Genomic DNA, 17,880 nt, shown 5'->3' with positions numbered 1-17,880 from the left:
CACTTGCCAGCGAGCACCCCACTCCTCTATCACTCGTAGCTGCTGATTGATGGCCTCAGCAGCCCGCCCACTGTCCTGGCGTGGATAGGTATAGGAGAGGGTGCAGTCATCAGCATAGGCCTTGACTCCTGGCAGTAGCTGGAGAAGATCATCCACGTAGATATTCCACAGGAGTGGGCCAAGAATTGAACCCTGTGGCACTGATGCCTCCACAGGCAGGGACTCAGATGTTTGCCCGTTGACAACCACCTTGAGGCTTCTGTCCTGCAGGTAATTTCCCAGGAGTCGTAGCAAGCCACCCTGGATGCCTTTAGCACGAAGCTTTTCCAGTAATCCGTTGTGCCATACTTTATCAAAAGCTCCAGCTATGTCCAAAGCAACCACTATAGTGTCCTTGCCGTCGTCGAGGGCGTCCTGCCACTGCCTGGTGAGAAGCATCATTAGGTCGGAGGTTGACCTTCCAGGTCTGAACCCAAACTGTTGGTCTGAGAGGAGGGCATTGTCCTTGAGATGGCTACACACCACCTCTGCCACGACCCTCTCAAACACTTTACCCACCACTGACAACAGGGATATGGGTCTGTAGTTTTTTGGGTCCGTCCTGGAGCTTTTTTGTGTACGGAACTACTCGAGCCTCCTTCCACACTGAAGGCCAGACGTTTTCCCGTACACAAGTTGTGAAGACTTGGGTGAGAGGGGCAGCCAGTTCCTGGGAGCATCGCTTCAGCAGGTGCGGGCTGATGTCATCAGGGCCGGTGGCTTTCTGTGTGTCCAGCCCCGCAATAATCGCTTCACCTGCTGATGCGTCACCTCCACCATGGTGACAGTCTTCTCACATTGCTGGACCAGCTGAGGCGGTGGCTGCTGTGGATTCCCCACCTTCATTTTTCCAGCAAACAAGGAAGCCAGCAACTGTGCCCTCTCCTTACTGCTGGTGGCGACAGTACCGTCCTGCTTGCTGAGGGAGGGATGGATTCTTGGTGGCCAGTTCCTGTTTGTCCTTAACAAGGGACCACCAAGTTTTGTTTCCTACGCCAGTGCCACACAGTTTCCGGCGCGGCTTTCCTCCCACTCTCTCTCTCTCTCTCTCTCTCTCTCTCTCTCTCTCTCTCTCTCTCTCTCTCTCTCTCTCTCTCTCTCTCTCTCTCTCTCTCTCTCTCTCTCTCTCTCTCTCTCTCTCTCTCTCTCTCTCTCTCTCTCTCTCTCTCTCTCTCTCTCTCTCTCTCTCTCTCTCTCTCTCTCTCTCTCTCTCTCTCTCTCTCTCTCTCTCTCTCTCTCTCTCTCTCTCTCTCTCTCTCTCTCTCTCTCTCTCTCTCTCTCTCTCTCTCTCTCTCTCTCTCTCTCTCTCTCTCTCTCTCTCTCTCTCTCTCTCTCTCTCTCTCTCTCTCTCTCTCTCTCTCTCTCTCCCTCTCTCTCTCTCTCTTTCTCTCTCTCTCTCTCTCTCTCTCTCTCTCTCTCTCTCGAAAGTTGTCTCCCCGCAACATGGCGAGAGACCCAAGGTGTAGAAGGAAGGCGTGCGGGAGAGGTGGTGGAATCAGACACCGTGAAATCACTGTCGCTCCCACTATCCATCATGGGAGTTGGTGACACAGTGACGTACAGCATATGTTTACTCTTGATGAGTGTTGCTAGCTCACAAGCAAAGAAAACGAGAAGAAAATAGTCAAAATATAGCTGTGAAAAGCCTTAACGTCTATCGACATAGCCCGAGTCTTGCATGATGAACGTCTATCGACGTGTCCTGAGTTTTGCGGGTTAAGTTGTTACTTTGGGCAATATAGTACATTTATATCATGCATACAATAAACATTGTACGGTAATACTCTGCTTAACGAACGTTCATCTAACGAATTTCCGGTTAAACATACTATACACTCAACCCTCGATTTGCCGGACCTCCATTTGCCGGATTTCGGATTTGCCGGACAAAAGTCTGTGGGGAAAAAAAAAAAAAAAAATAAATAAATAAAAAAAAAAAAAAAAAAGTCCGGGACAAGTCGATTTCAAACTACCGCGCCAGACAAAGTTCGCAAATCGGGCACTATAGATGGCAGCGCGGACGGACATACACGTCTAGTACTGGATTGTAAACAAGTCTGCCGCGTCACACGTGTGTCGGCGGCATTGGCATGTGTTACGGCCCCACGTGGTGAGATGATGATGATGATGATTATGATGGTCGTCGGAGGTTTTGCCTTTGCCTCGGCACCTCCTGTTACTTCTATTCTTCCTGATCCTGCCTTTCTTTTATTTTTCTTTCTCTTGTCTTCCACATCTGGTGCAAAGTCTCTTTCTTCTCCCTCAGTTTTGTTTTTCTGAACAAAAAACGTCTGATTTATTTTCCAACTTCCTGGTACAGCTGGTGCAGGTGCCGAAATGCCGTTAAAGACAACACTATGTTCCCACCGGAAATTTTTGCCGTTAAACACGGGATTCCGGTAAATCGCGTGCCGTTAAAGCGGGGTTCAACCTGTATAGGGTAAAGTCCGGCAAAGGGGTAGACCCCCGGACATTTTCCATTGCCGGACATTTGCCATTCCCGGACAAGCCTTCCCCCCTTTTAGTCCGGCAAATCGAGGGTTGAGTGTATAAAGTTAGACCAAAAAGTCTGCATAACGTACAATCACATCCGTTTTAGCGAATTTTCTGGGTTTGAATCTGCCAGGTGAGGGACCTAATGCTGCAGCTTCGCTGTGATTGGCTGGCTCCCTGCCTCTCTCTAGTTTTCCTGGAGCTGGATCCAAGATTCTTTAACGTCAGAGCAACCTCTTGCCGCGTAATGGCTTCCAAGAACGCTTGGAGGGACAGTGACAAGGTTGCTATCAGGTTGCTCTGAGATTGCTGGGAACACCACGTCTGGAGGTGGTGTTACTGTCTTACATATGCATTTATGTTCACAAAACAACATTTCTATTAGCTTTTTACAAACCTTGCCCCCAATAAAGGATTATTTGTAATGCATAAATTGAAATCTTACATGGAATACCAAAAAATAAAGCAGAGATGAGATCGGCCACAGACGAAGCGGAGACTCACGGCGACTCGGCCGCTTCCTCTTCTTGTGATCCTTTTAGCCTGAGTGTTGTCTTTCACCGTGATATTAAATTTGTTTCCACTCCTCTATTGCCTGTTATAATGAATATCATATCATAGTATTCATATACGCTCATGCCATGAGGATAACCTGGACTCCGTGGCACTGAGTGATAGTGAATTACTAATGAAATACCGTGGTATTTCATTAGTAATTCACTATCACTCAGTGCCACGGAATCGAGGTTATCCTCATGGCATGAGCATATATGAATACCAAGATATGATATCCATTATAGCAGGCAATAGAAGAGTGGAAACATAAATTCAATATCGTGGTGAAAGACAACACGCAGGCTAAAAGGGTCACAAGAAGAAGCGGCCGAGTCGCCGTGAGTCTCCGCTTCGTCTGTGGCCGATCTCATCTCTGCTTTATTTTTTGGTATTCCATGTAAGATTTCACTTTATGCATTACAAAACAATCCTTTCTTGGGGGCAAGGTTTATAAAAAGCTAATAGAAAAAAAAAAATTTTTTTACCCATGTGTTATGTTGGGGATCAGCCCAGAATGCATTCCCCCTATTTCCATTATTTCCTTTGGGAAAATTACATCCGATTAATGAATTTCCGCTCTACGAACAGTTTTGACATCCCCTATCCTGTTTCATAAGTGGAATATTCCTGTATTTATCTTATATTAAATCTATATTTGGTTGGTATTTAAAGCATGTTAATTTTTTTTGGGGGGGGTAAATTCGTATCACAAGAATGAATTAATTTCATTTCCATTAATTTCTATGGGAAAAATTTATTTGACATATGATTTTTTTTATATACAACGATTGTCACGGAATGAATTAAATTCGTATATCGAGGTACCACTGTATTATAAATTTGCAATGTGAAAGTCCCTTGGGTAAAAGTGACCATGTGTTAATGGCATTTGATGAATTAAATGATGAGACTGTAAAAAGACTATGCTAGAGCTGATTTCAAGAAATTGAGAAAATTCTTTGCTGAGGTGTATTGGAGTGATTTTGAGAAGGCTGAGGATGTCCAAGATAAATGGAATGAATTTTTGAAAATTTAATATGTTGCGGTTTGGAGTTTTGTACCAAGAAGAGGACCTGGAGCCAAAAAAGGGAAAGTGTGGTTTAATACTTAATGCGTAAAAGCCAAAAATGACAAGGTTAATGCAGGGAATAGATGGAGGAAACATAAAACTTAAAACAGATGGGATGAATATATTAAAGTTAGAAATGAATATGTCAAGACGATAAGGCTGGAGAGAAAGAAATATGAGAGCGCATAGATGAACCCAAGTTGTTTTTAGACACATAAATAGTAAGATGAAACAGAGAGAAGGAATAACTAGGCTTAAAGTTGAACACACTGTTTATGAGTAAGCACTAGATATGGCAGAAGTGATAAATGAATGTTTTAGTTTTGTCTTCATTGAGGAAAGAGAGTTCAACCCTGATGGTGAAATTATTAGATATAACTCATTAAACACTATCTCCATGACATATGATGAAATTTTTAAAATGTTAAAGGAGCTTGATGTAAATAAATCAATGGGACTGGATGGAGTATCAAGCTGGATTTTGAAGGAATGTAGAGAACAACTAACTGGAAAAGAGCAGTTATTACACTGATATTTAAAGGAGATGGTAAAGAAAATCCTTTAAACTATAGACCAGTGTCATTGACCAGTTTGGTGGGGAAGTTGTGAGAGAGTGGTTAAAGAGTGATGGATGGAGCACTTGGAGAGACAAAATATGATAACAAACTCAGTTTGGTTTTAGAAAAGGTAGGTCATGCTCCACAATTTTGCTATAATTTTACTCAAGAGTAATTCATGTCATTCAAGAAAGAGATGGATGGGTTGATACAGTATATCTTGACTTGAAAAAAGCATTTGATAAGATACCACATCAAAGATTGTTATGGAAGATAAAGGAGTATGGAGGCATTGATGGAAGATTACTTGAGTGGATGAAGAATTATCTTAATGACAGCGAAATGAGAACAGTAATACGTGACCAATGTTCATCATGTCTTAAGGTAACTATTGATGTCCCACAGAGATCTGTGTTGGGACCACTAATGTTTGTTATCTACGTTAATGACTTGAGTGAATAAATTGAAAGTTATATAAACTTGTTTGCTGATGATGCAAAACTGATGAGGAAGGTCGAAAATGTGAATGAATGTTTAGTGCTGCAAAGTGATTTAGATAAGATTAGTAATTGGAGTAGAACATGGCAAATGGAATTTAACTTGAATAAGTGTAAGGTAGTGGAGTTTGGTAATAGCCTGGTCCCAGAGAACTATGGATGAAATACGAATGAACTGAGGATGCCAATTTTGCTGGGTTCCAGCCGTCCACAAGCAACTGCAGCAAAAATGCAGTTTTTTCCACAATACTGTGCTGATATGAACCATATGAATTACACATGTATTGAGAATGTGTCGCTGATATATTACGAACAAAAGCGGAAAGCATTGCGGAAGCCATCAGGGGGTGAAAAATACCGTTATGTCAGGCCGGATGTATTGCGAGTATTGCGTGTATAAAACGGATGCAATGTAGAAAAATAGTGTATTTTAAGTGTATGTATTGTGAAAGCAGAGCGGACACATTGCAAACAAAGCGAAAGAATAGTGAACGCGTTGTGGAAGCATGGATGATGTAGAGCGGATGTATCTCAGAGATGGCGGATGCACTGCGCATGTTTGCCCACAGGAACTTATAGTCTGAACTGACCATGCCCAACAGTATGATGCTGAAGAAGCCCTTATAGTTGTAGTATTCAGAGCCTGTCTTGGGAGGAGCTTTGCATGTGACATGCTTGCCATTGATGGCCCGAATGGTGTGGGGGAAGTTCCATCTCTGCATCCATTCATTGGAGAGTTGGCGCCATCCTTCTTCAGTGCTAGGGCATGTGAACTGCTCATCCAGGTACTCCTTCAATATAACCTGACAGACTTCTCTCACAACTTTGTTGATGGTGTTGTGTGGAAACCTCCAGCCATATGCCATGTCCCTGTATTTGGTTCCAGAGACCAAGTACTGCAAGGTAACTGTCAACTTGAGTCCAGGCTCCAAGTTTGCTCTGTAGTTGGTGCTTGGCCTGGTGAATCTTGGAGTTGGCCTGTTTAGTAATTCATCAAACATGGCTGGGGACATCCTCATGAAGTTCTGGAAGAAACTTGGATCCTCATTTTGCAGCTCCACCATCAACTTATCATATATCCCCAGCTCCGGTCTTCTACCAATCCAGGGTCTGACCCAGACTGATCTTGACTGTCTTTTTCGTCATCTTCTTTCCTGGAGCACTTGCAAGAGTTGTGCAACTTGACTGTTATGTTGTTGGGTGAAAGCAACAATCAGATGGCATCTTTGAGAGTCTATGGTATATAGGTGTATACTCCTCAAGAACCAGATGACAATTGACGTGAGTCCAGTTCTGGCTCACTTTATATACAATCTTGGGTTACCATCATTCAATCGCTGTTGGTTCGCAAATTATACGCTATGTATTTGGAATGCATTCTTATAAATCGTAGTATAGATGTGCTAGGTACGCTATACATTCGGTATACATACATGATACATATGCTCCCATTCAGCTACCAACATGCAGTTACCCATGAGTTGCGGATAAAGGCTGAACACAGCAAATAACAGTGGATGTATTGCATAGTATTGCGAATGTATTACGAATCCCATCCGCAGCCAAAATTTTGTGAAGTTTAAAAATCTGGGAGTGGAAGAAACACCTAGTGCGGATGCATTGGGAACATGTGCGGAGGTTGGGCAATTGATTTCAGTATGAATCACGAATACTGAGTATGTTTGGCGAATGCCTACCAATTTTGTGCTTAATTCAGTTGCAATTCACCTGCAAGGCCTGTGGGACCGGGCCTTAAAAGTGAAAAGAGAATACGATATGACTACAATATGAATGGTGTGAAATTGGAGATATCGAAAGAGGAAATGGATTTGGGAGTGACTGTTACAGATGACTTGACTCCAGACAAACATATAAATAGAATTGTTAATGGTATGATGTATTTATTAAAGAGGGTGAAAGTGGCCTTTTCATATCGATGAAAGAATGATTAAGATAATATTGATTTCTGTGATATGACTGAAATTGGAATATGCAGCGGTCGTGTGGTCTCCTCACAAAAAGAAAAATATCATGAAGTTGGAAAGAGTGCAGATAGCAATTACAAAGATGGTTCCAAATTTAAGTGCTTTAACCTATGGAGAAAAATTGAGGAAATTGGACATTACTACATTGTAAGAGAGAAGTAATAGAGGAGATTTGATACATGGAGGATGTGAATAAAGAAGACTTTTTACTATTGGACACATGCAGTACAAAAGGACATGGTTTAAAGTTGAAAAGTTTTTTTGTAGAAGAGATGTCAAGAAGTATAGTTTCCCTCATAGAATTGTGAGCAATTGGCATGAACTTGATGAGGAGGTTGTAATGGCTGGAACTGTGCATACTTTTAAGGAGAAATTTGATAAAAGATATAGAGACAGGACACCATGAGTTTACTCGAGTACCCTCCCATAAACCACAACTATAGGTAAATACAACTAGGTAAATAAATACACACACACACACACACACACACACACACACACACACACACACACACACACACACACACACACACACACACACACACACACAGAGGGAGAGAGAGAGAGAGAGAGAGAGAGAGTGAGTGAGTGAGGGAGGTGCTAATCCCTACTACCTGATTTCCCCCCTCCTTTCCTTCCCCCTCTCACTACTCTTCCCCTTGTATCTTTAGAGGGAGAGAGCAGGTGAGGGCAGAGTAGCAGGTCATGGTAACAAACCAGTTGGGGCTCATTTTATGGCAAAGGTCACCAGACACATGTCCAATCGTGCAATGGAAAACAAAACGTAAAAATTTGTCAGTTCATTTTGGTCAGTTCCCCTAAACTTTTTGTGATGATGGTATTACCAAAAGCTTCTTTGCACCTTGGCTTCATTTTTTTTTTTTCTAATGCATCTTATGTATTTATTTACTTATTTATTTTTGTTATTTATTTATACTGATGTCTAGTGCCAGCACTTTATAATTTCAGTTATTATTATCAGCACTTCTAACTACTGGAACAGTTTTTTATGTGGATTGATTTTGGAACTGGGCATTTGGTCTGCCATTCCTTACTTCATATTACAACACATAGCTCATAACTCAACAAAACAATTTTAAAGTTTTGAAATGTTTGTTATTCTAAAAAGTAATGTAAAAAGTATCAGGTAATATTGTATATCAAGGTCATCCTATTACAATTTGAATAGAATATTAATGTTCCAGTTAGTTGAGAGCAGTGAATATTTTACATGTGAAGGAAATTATCTTTAAAGCACAGATATATATTTATAGTTTTTCTCTGGAAAGTAGTTAAATGGTAGAAAATTTTCATCATCTTTCAAAGTAGTTGTAAGCTATGAATCAAGATAGATTAGGTAAATGTTAGAAATAGCAGTCTTGGTACAAATTATACAATAAATAGTAGATATAATTGACATTGACATTATTTTGTTTTATGTGGAAGCAGTGTCCCTAAAATCTATTTGCATACTTATTGCTGTCTTTTTGAGTATTAGAATTTTAGTGAATTGATCTTTTTTTTTTTTTTTTTTTTTTTTTTTTTTTTTTCACCTCAGCATAGCTAAGCTTTTACCAAACATTTCACATCATGTATATTTGTAGTATAGTATATATTTTAATATCAAATTGTAGATTTTCTTTGGAATTTTTCAGGATTCCTTGTCAAACCAGTGATAGAATGAGATACTTGACAGATCATGTTCATGTAACCAGAAATACTAATTGTGAAGGGTTTTTTACATTTAGTATGATAATTATATGACCTTGATAGATATTGTTTAAAATTTAATTGTATTTTGATTCTAGAAAGAGGCTGAGCTATGTGTCAAAAGCCATACATCTATGGCAGTAACCTTGAGCACAATCTTTTCTTTCAGTGTCGTTACCAGGAGGAACACCAGTATTATCTTTTGGTGGGTACAACCCGTGCTATCCAAAATTTCCAGGCTCATTTGTATGTGATACATGGCAATAATTGTAGAAGACAACACAAGGTCACACGGTGTACCAGTAATCAGAATGCCATACAGTAATTGTATATTGATTTTTTAGAGTAAATCATTTAGAGTGATGGCCTGTTCTCTTCAGCATTTCTTGCCATTTTATTTTCTTGATATTAGAATTGCCAATCTTGCCAGTAAAAGCTTGTAGATGTGGCATCCTTTGTAGTGCAAAGGGCACACACGTGTCTTCTACGGGACAGTGCTTATCATACATCTTGTCTGGTGCTTTCTTGATTTCCATTAACTGACTTGTTACACACATCATGCCTATACTTTATGTTGCTGCTCGTGATTGCCACAGAGCTTACTCAGACACAAGGTCAGTCTTTTGGACCAAGCATTCCAGTTGACACATTTTTCTTTGTGGTAGATATGTACTTGAGGATACAATTACTTTTCATCCATGTTATGAACATCATGTAAGGTTCATTGGCAATGGTAAGGGTCTGAATATAATGTATAATGAAAATTTAGTCTATAGCAGGTGTAGTAGTCATATGACCACCTTCTGTAATATTTCACTTCTGTGTATATATTTGCAGATTTTAATGTTATCTTCTGCTTAACATCTGAAATGGATATTTCAGAATGAGTTTAATCTTGCAACAATATCAGAAACTGTATGTATTTAGAACACCCATATAGTATACCACTTTCTCTGTGACATTGTATTGCAGAATGATATTCCATTGTACTGTGCTGATATATTTTATAGTTGTTAGACATTGCTAACTCAAATTCATTAGTTACCTTTTTTTATGCAAGTGTAGTGCTCAAAATAACTAACATGTGGAATTACGGCTTTTCCTTTCAGGCTTACATTATATCATTAATGTCTGCTGATGAATTGAATTGCCAATAGGTTCTTGAAAATTTGAAATTGATTTTAGTCACCAGCAACACTTCCTTTCCAGAGATTTAGGGAATTAAGATCTCAGTTCTTGAGATTATTTAGTATATAATAATGTTAAGAATAATGTTTGATGACCTGTCATTTATTCATTATTATATTTCATATTCTGAACAATTTTTTCATACAAATGAAAATTATATTGGTCAGTATGAAGTTAATGAATTATGTATTTAATGTTCTGTGGATATACTTTTTTCATATTTGTTTATTCATCATTTTATGCTAATTTATATTTATCTCTCCATTTACTTACTTGTTTATATGAAAGATGGGCAGTATTTTTCTATTTGCCTATCATTGGTTACTGTATGTAATATGTAAGATATTTTATAAATACTTTGTAGGTTAAACAATATTTCCAAGTTTTATTTATTTATTTATTTTATTATTATTATTATTTTTTTTTTTTAAGTACTGAACAGGTGATGGAATCCTTGGGCTTGTTGCCCTATGGGTGGCTTTTTTATGGCTGGGTTGACTTGCCTGTTCCCTTAATTTCTTTTATCTTTCTCAATGCTCAGCTGGTGATGTAATCCTCTGGCATGTCTCTCAGATTGGCTTCATTCATGTGGCTGGGTTGAACTACCTGTCTTTGTGATCTCATTTTACTATAATTTTTGTTATTTTTTTTCACATTCACATTAATTTGAATGGCTGATAAGAATGTATGGACTTTACAAGTTGAAAAGAATATCTGAAAACAGCTAAAGGATATCAAGAAAAACTACTTATGGATCCTGATATCATCCTATGTAGGACATTTGATGAACTGGCCCACACATGCAGTGCTTGGTGAGATTTTTATATAAAAGCAGTCTTCAGAAGGGATAGAAAAATTCAGTGACTACATGGAGGTCCTGATGATATGGGCAGTTAGAGTTAGATTATAATTCCCTTCCCTTCATCCAGCTCATCTCCACCTTTTCTGTATGAATGCAAAGTCTACTCTCACACCTTTCCTTCCATATACTCAGCCTACTTTCCTTTCTCTTTCCTTTCCTTCCCCCTCCATTGGTCATCCCCTTCCATCACATCTGTTTGTCTAAGGTCATTATCCTTCTCAAAGATGTTATCCCACTCTTAATTTTAAGGACCCTCTCTCAGGAACATTTTTTACCTATGCTACATTAATGTGTCAAAACTAGAGATGTACCAATACCAGAATTTTGACCGATACTGATATCGATACCACAAAATTTGGCCGATAGTGATACTACTACCGATACCGATACTGATACGAGTACTATTGATACTGAAAGCAGTGCGTTGCATAGTGGATAAGGTGGTGAGCGTGGGATTGGGTAGACGTCCACGCGTAGGTTTGAATCCCACCACGTACAGCCTTAAACACTTTGCCATTTGTCGAGAGTGGTTTAAAGTTACCTACATGTCACCATGATACCCAGGGAGATCAGGATGAGGCAGGGTGTGAAGGATATTGGAAAACACAGTTTTCCACACAGAATGGTGAAAAAATGCAATGCATTGGATAATGAAGTTGTTACAGCATATAATATGCATAACTTTAAGGAAAAATTAGATAAATGGAGATATGGAGACAGGACACTATGAGCCTGCTCAAACCCTGTATGATACAACTAGGTAAACTAGATAAACACACACACACACACACACACACACACACACACACACACACACACACACACACACACACACACACACACACAAAGAAAATAAAACAACACATAAGCACAGATAAATGCACAAGTCTTTAGTATGCGAGTGAGCAAGATGTGGGTGGTCATCTCTCTCTCTCTCTCTCTCTCTCTCTCTCTCTCTCTCTCTCTCTCTCTCTCTCTCTCTCTCTCTCTCTCTCTCTCTCTCTCTCTCTCTCTCTCTCTCTCTCTCTCTCTCTCTCTCTCTCTCTCTCTCTCTCTCTCTCAGCTGAGGTGAAGGATGTAGCAGGGCTGCAAGTCCACTACTGACCTGTCTAATACACAGTGATGACTCATTAGCAAAAAATATATTTATTACTATGGACTCATTAGGCTATATTATACTAAATAATTTGGTATTATCATCAATCCAAATTCTGCTTAACAAAACAACTTGCAGAATGAGACACACGAAATAATAAATTCTTCTTAAGTATTGGTAGTATTGGCAGAAAATAAGTTGATACCGATGCTGATACTCCTTAAATGGGCTGATACTGCCAATACTGTTACAGATACATCAGTACATCTTTAGTCAAAACTTCTTCCATCACTGATTTTGCTTCCCTTTTTTTCCTCATGCACTTTCTAAGTGCAATTACTGCCTGAAGCAAGTGTCCTCAATAGCTGAACTCTATATACACCATCCTCTTTGCTTTATATTACTTTTCCTTCACCATTACAACTTTGTTTCACTCCTTTAGTTTGCCTTTTACCACATCTATTTGTCGAGGAAATATAAAACTAGTTCCTCTGTCTGTCTATTTGCCATAAGACAGTTACTTTCTGTTTGATACTTATTCACTTAGGTATTACTGGTAATGAACACAGATATCCTTGCATGTTCTGTGGTTACATTCTCAGGATCATATCTTCATGCCATGAAAATCCCAGTCACTAACTTCTACCCACTATCCAAACAGTTTCTCTATAATCTGTCAATTCTGATCACAACTGACAGAAACCAGTAAACTCTAAAATGTCAAACCCTTTATCTCTCCTTAGCTAAACCTATTTCATCAGAATAGATGCTGGGAAACTCCACTTGCCTATCTATAATGGACACACACACCTCACACATTCCCCCTAATGTCGCATTCTCCATCACCTTTCTGTTCAATCTGTAATGTTTGCATCTCTGTACATCATATCCTAATATCATACTACCTACTGTCATGCCCCTACCATACAACAGCACTCACCCAGCTGTTTATCCTTTCCTGAGACCCACTCAGGCATTCTATCAAAATCACACTCATTTTACTTTAATACTTTCATATCCTTTCAATATACCAGTTTTCTCCCCTCTCGTAACACGCAAGCTCTTTCTCTATAACTCCTGATCAACTAAGTTTACAATAATGTTATACAGTGGAACCTTGAGATAAGAGTTTAATTCGTTCCGTGATGTAGCTTGTATCTCAAAAAACTCGTATCTCAAAACAATTTTTTCCATTGAAATGCCATTAATCCATTCCAGCCTCCCCAAAAAGAGCACCCTTATTTTTTTTTTTTTTTTTTCACATTTTTTCAGGTAAGAAAAGGTATTTATAAATAATAATTATTGTGCAGAAACAAAATAAAACTTAACAAAGGACAATGTAAATAGATAAATTGCTCTTATAAAGTATATTTACCTTGGAAAATGCATTCCACAGGACATTACTGCATTCCCAACCTTCACTTGGAACTGTCAATCAGCTGGAGTGTACAAATATAGCCACCCACAGAAGGCTGGCTGCTCTAATAATCACAGAAGAGCTCATTGACAATCTTGTGAACATTATTCATTGAATAAATGAAGTTTTAGGTAGGAGAGAGAGAGAGAGAGAGAGAGAGAGAGAGAGAGAGAGAGAGAGAGAGAGAGAGAGGCATCGCCATAGCCAGCATAGAAGTTTGTTTACATTTTTCTCCCCCTCCATAATCAAGTGTCAGTGAAGGAGGTAGGGGGAGATAGGAGAAACATGTTTTGCCAATTCAGTTAAGTACACATGCATACTTTATCAATGCATGAAAATATATAAAATAACAGCAAATTTTATTTAGTGTTCTTACCTTGGAGACACATGTTTTCGGCTAATGATGGTAAATGGTGGAGGAGGAGGAGGGAGGGAGGAAAGGATGCATGCACCATTCACACATAAATATTAAACTTAAATTAAAACAACTTTAGACAAAAAAAAAAAGAAAAGGGTCAATAAGTAGTGTGAAAATGATGAAAGAACAATGACAATGCATGAGATCCTTGGGAAACACGTAGATACTAGCTTAGCTGAGGCTGGATCGATGCGCTGAGCCGCCGACTACAGTGGCAACATCCCCAACTGTGACTCGTATCTCAAAATTTTGCTCGTATTTCAAAATAAGAAAATTACCAAATCATAACTCGTATCTCAAAAAACTCGTAGCTCAGACAGCTCATATCTCAAGGTACCACTGTATAATCACTGATGTCTAGTACACGTCTCGGTTAATATTACTTTCTTACTTGGAATAATTAGCTATTGAGCAGCAAAAAAAGGGACAATTTACACACAATGTGGTCAGTCACACATGCAACCAAAGACTTTGAATGAGAGTAACAGTAACACTAACACAGCGGTTCTCAAACTTTTTTGTGAACGACCATGTTTGGAACATTTCAATTCTTCACTACCTATAGTTAAGAGAAAAAGACGCACAGTGGTATGAGGGAAGGATGTACTTGTGTTTGTGAAAGGGATAGTGAAATGTTTGAGCATATGGAAAGGAGGGGAGGGAATGGGAAGGAGTTAATTTTGTTATGTTATTTTCTATGTACTATAGAAAATGGTGTTGTAAATAATAACAATTATAAAAATGGGGTAGGGGAAATTCAACTTAGGAAAGAAGTAAATATAAAATTAAATATAGTTGATAGTATTTCCCTAGTGACCTCTACTCAGATTAGGGAGATGGGAGAGAAATGGTAGCCTTCTTGTTTCAAATTATAATTGTAACATTACACATTGAAAGCATAATACTTTTTTTTAGTCTGCAGCCCATTGATATTTATCTCATGATGCACAGTTTGAAAACCACTGCTGAAATGCATCCAAGCATATTGATTAGTCACATAAGCACTGTACACTATACTTGTACTGCATTGTAAATATGTGTACAAACAAAATGGTAGAGTATGAGTATAATAATGAGCAATAAGGCAGTAAGAGTTGAAATGTAAGACAGCCTGAGTTCATTGTAGGGAAACTGCAGAGAAATGGATAGGTATGGGGGAACAAGGGAAGGTGTGCAGTTCTTTTCCAATGTTAACAAACTTGTCTCTGTGCATCTGAATCATCATATATCAACATACAGCCCAGATGTGTTTGCTGATGGGTGCAGGAAGTCATTAATTTTAAACTGTAATTTTGTTTCCCTTGGGATAAAGCTTATGTTAATTACATATAGGTAACACACAACTCTCACATTCATATCTTATGACAAGATCTCCAAGAACTTTATACTCAACCTGTCATAGTCTCCTCTCAGTTCACACATCCTCCTCGTTTGCCCAAAGTACATCACAGCACATACTACAGCTTTTTCACATTTAACCTCCCTTTCTCATACCCCTAATCTCAAAAATATCCTAAACATTATCACTTTCTTAAAGCAAACTAATTTCATCCACTCACTATGAACACCTACTCTAGTGACTTTACTATACCACCACCCTAGATGATATTAAACCGATGGTGTCTACACACCATCAATCTAACAGATACTAATTTCCTTGATTCATAGCATCACAGCTGTCTGGTGCTTATAATTTTACTAATTCAAATCAATTCATATTATTTTATTTTTGTACTTGTATAAAGATAATAGTCCCTAATTTACATATCTTTTATCATCAGTTTCTTGTACTACGTATAGCAAATGCTCTTGTAACAGGTCCTCCCTGTATGTATGTTACATAAATTCCTTACTTAAATTGAAGATAATTTTACAAAGGCAAGATATGTATCAACTTGAGACTTTCTGAAGAATGGCTGATGGATGCTCACTGTAGAGAAATTAGTTAGATGTAATAAAGGTGTGGGAATAGGTTTAAGGAATATGTCAAATTTAATTTAATGGATTCTGATATTGAGCTATTGAAATAGAATTTTAGTTGATTCTAAGGAACTAATAAGTTTAACAATTACTTTTCTGCATAAGCTTTAGGAGAGACAAATAATTAATATTGCGAAGATTATCTGTTATATAATGCTGAGTCCCTCAGTACAAACATTATCCTGAGTGGAAAAGGCTTTGATAATGTTAGTGTTAGATAATAGCTGTGTAACAGGAGCATAGGACCTCATATAAGAATTCTATAGAATATCAATGTCCATGTTTAGAAGAATTTTGTTCATGTATCATAGAGTAGTATTAGAAAATTCTATGCTGAAGATAGTCTACAATAAACAGTACAACAATGTGAATGGTGTGAAAAAAGGGAAAAAAAAAATTACAACTAAGATTTGGTAAATAAAGTGATCAGAACAAATTTAATACATTTTGCTCTAATAATCAAAAGCAGGGTTGTGTATTGAGGATTTCTGTGTTCAGATAAGTTGCAAAAACTTTTCACAGTTGGATGTGCAAGCTAAAGATGGTACAGTTTAAAAGATTAAGTCAGTCATTCTTCTTATCGAGCTTTAAAAAAGATGAATGCTAACAGACAAAAAATTATCTCATGTAAGGAGTTAGTTTGATAGTTCAGTTTGTGAGGATGAGAGGAAGACTACATCTAGACTATAATAAGAGTTAAGAGTCAAATTTAGAAATTACTTTGAAATTTGGTGAGTGGATTAAAAGCAAATTATCATTAAGGAAATCCACAGTTGTCACAGTTGCATTTTTTAATCACTTAAAAAAATGTTCAACATTCAAAGTACAAAAGTTATCTACAGATCTGGTCTCTTATAACCTAGCACGCCTGATTGTAGATTTTGAAATTCAACTTATGCGTATTTACATATTATTATTATTATTATTATTATTTTTATACATTTGTTTGTTTTTGTGTATGTGTGTGTAGTTAGAAATAGTCTGCAATTCTTTAACAATATTTTTTCCCTGGGTGGCACATGGATAAACAGCCAAGAAAAAGGATTGGGCAGACAGCTGAAACTTTTATATAGTATACTAAGCATCATCATGGGCTGAGTGTCCATACAGCCAGCATCATACCTGAACTTGAGGTCATGCAGTCCACCAGTTGTGAATGCATTGAAGAAAACTGTTAACAGTTTTTTATTAAGAGACTAGAAAGCAAGCAAATGTGAGACATACCGTAATGAAAGTTTCATGTTTCTAATGAAATTTGAATTTATGTTAAAATTCTGGTTTTATTTTTCTTGAGTTCTATAGGTTCTAGAAATTTTTTAAATGTATGGCATTATTTTTATTTCATGTATGGTAGTCATACAATTAAAACTGATCAGTAATATCACTTTTATCTCAGGTATAATGTTTGTCGAGAGAACAGTTAGTCCATAACAATGTTCATTGTGCTTCACTGATTATCTGTTAGTAAATGTGTGTGGTTGTGTGTGTATTTACCTAGTTGTAACATACAGGAAAAAGAGCTATGCTTGTACTGCATCGTCTCCACATCTATGAAAATCCAATGTTTCTATGAATTATTGATTGTCCTTGCTTGAACAACTCTCTTATCTAAACCATTCCACACACCTCTCTCCTACAGGTGTGTACATTTATCTATATACAGTTGAAAGTGTGTAGGGCCTGAACTACATATCTGTGGCCCTGTCTTTGTATCAATATTTCATCCAGTCATTCCATCAATTGATATAAATGCACTTTTTTACCTTTACCACATCTTGTAGGCCATTATAGATATACTTCTGTAGGGAAACCTGTTTATTATCTTTTAATTAACTGATTGATTATTTTATTATTGTTATTATTATTATTATTATTATTATTATTATTATTATTATTATTATTATTATTATCATTATTATTATTTTTGTTATTATTATTATTATTATTATTATTATTGTTATTTTTGTTATTGTTATTATTATTATTATTATTATTATTATTATTATTATTATTA

At 37.7% G+C, this 17,880-nt stretch overlaps 1 protein-coding gene across 15 annotated transcripts in view; it reads left to right on the top strand.

Annotated features, from left to right (window-relative positions):
• LOC123519901 (F-BAR domain only protein 2-like) overlaps window positions 1-17,880 on the top strand; it is a 104,068-nt gene that overhangs the window by 28,914 nt on the left and 57,274 nt on the right. For 7 of the 15 annotated variants that reach the window (XM_045281560.1, XM_045281554.1, XM_045281558.1 and 4 more), the window contains one exon: window positions 9,075-9,110. The exons of the other annotated variants lie outside the window; for them this stretch is intronic. In XM_045281560.1, coding sequence (XP_045137495.1) covers window positions 9,075-9,110 — 36 coding nt within the window. The remainder of the gene's footprint in view (window positions 1-9,074; window positions 9,111-17,880) is intronic. 15 annotated transcript variants of the gene reach the window in all.

Source organism: Portunus trituberculatus, chromosome 46 (genome assembly GCF_017591435.1).
Source record: "Portunus trituberculatus isolate SZX2019 chromosome 46, ASM1759143v1, whole genome shotgun sequence".
Taxonomy (NCBI): Eukaryota; Metazoa; Arthropoda; class Malacostraca; order Decapoda; family Portunidae; genus Portunus; species Portunus trituberculatus.
The sequence above is the reverse complement of the archived record's forward strand: the minus strand, read 5'-3'. Positions and strand labels throughout refer to the sequence as shown.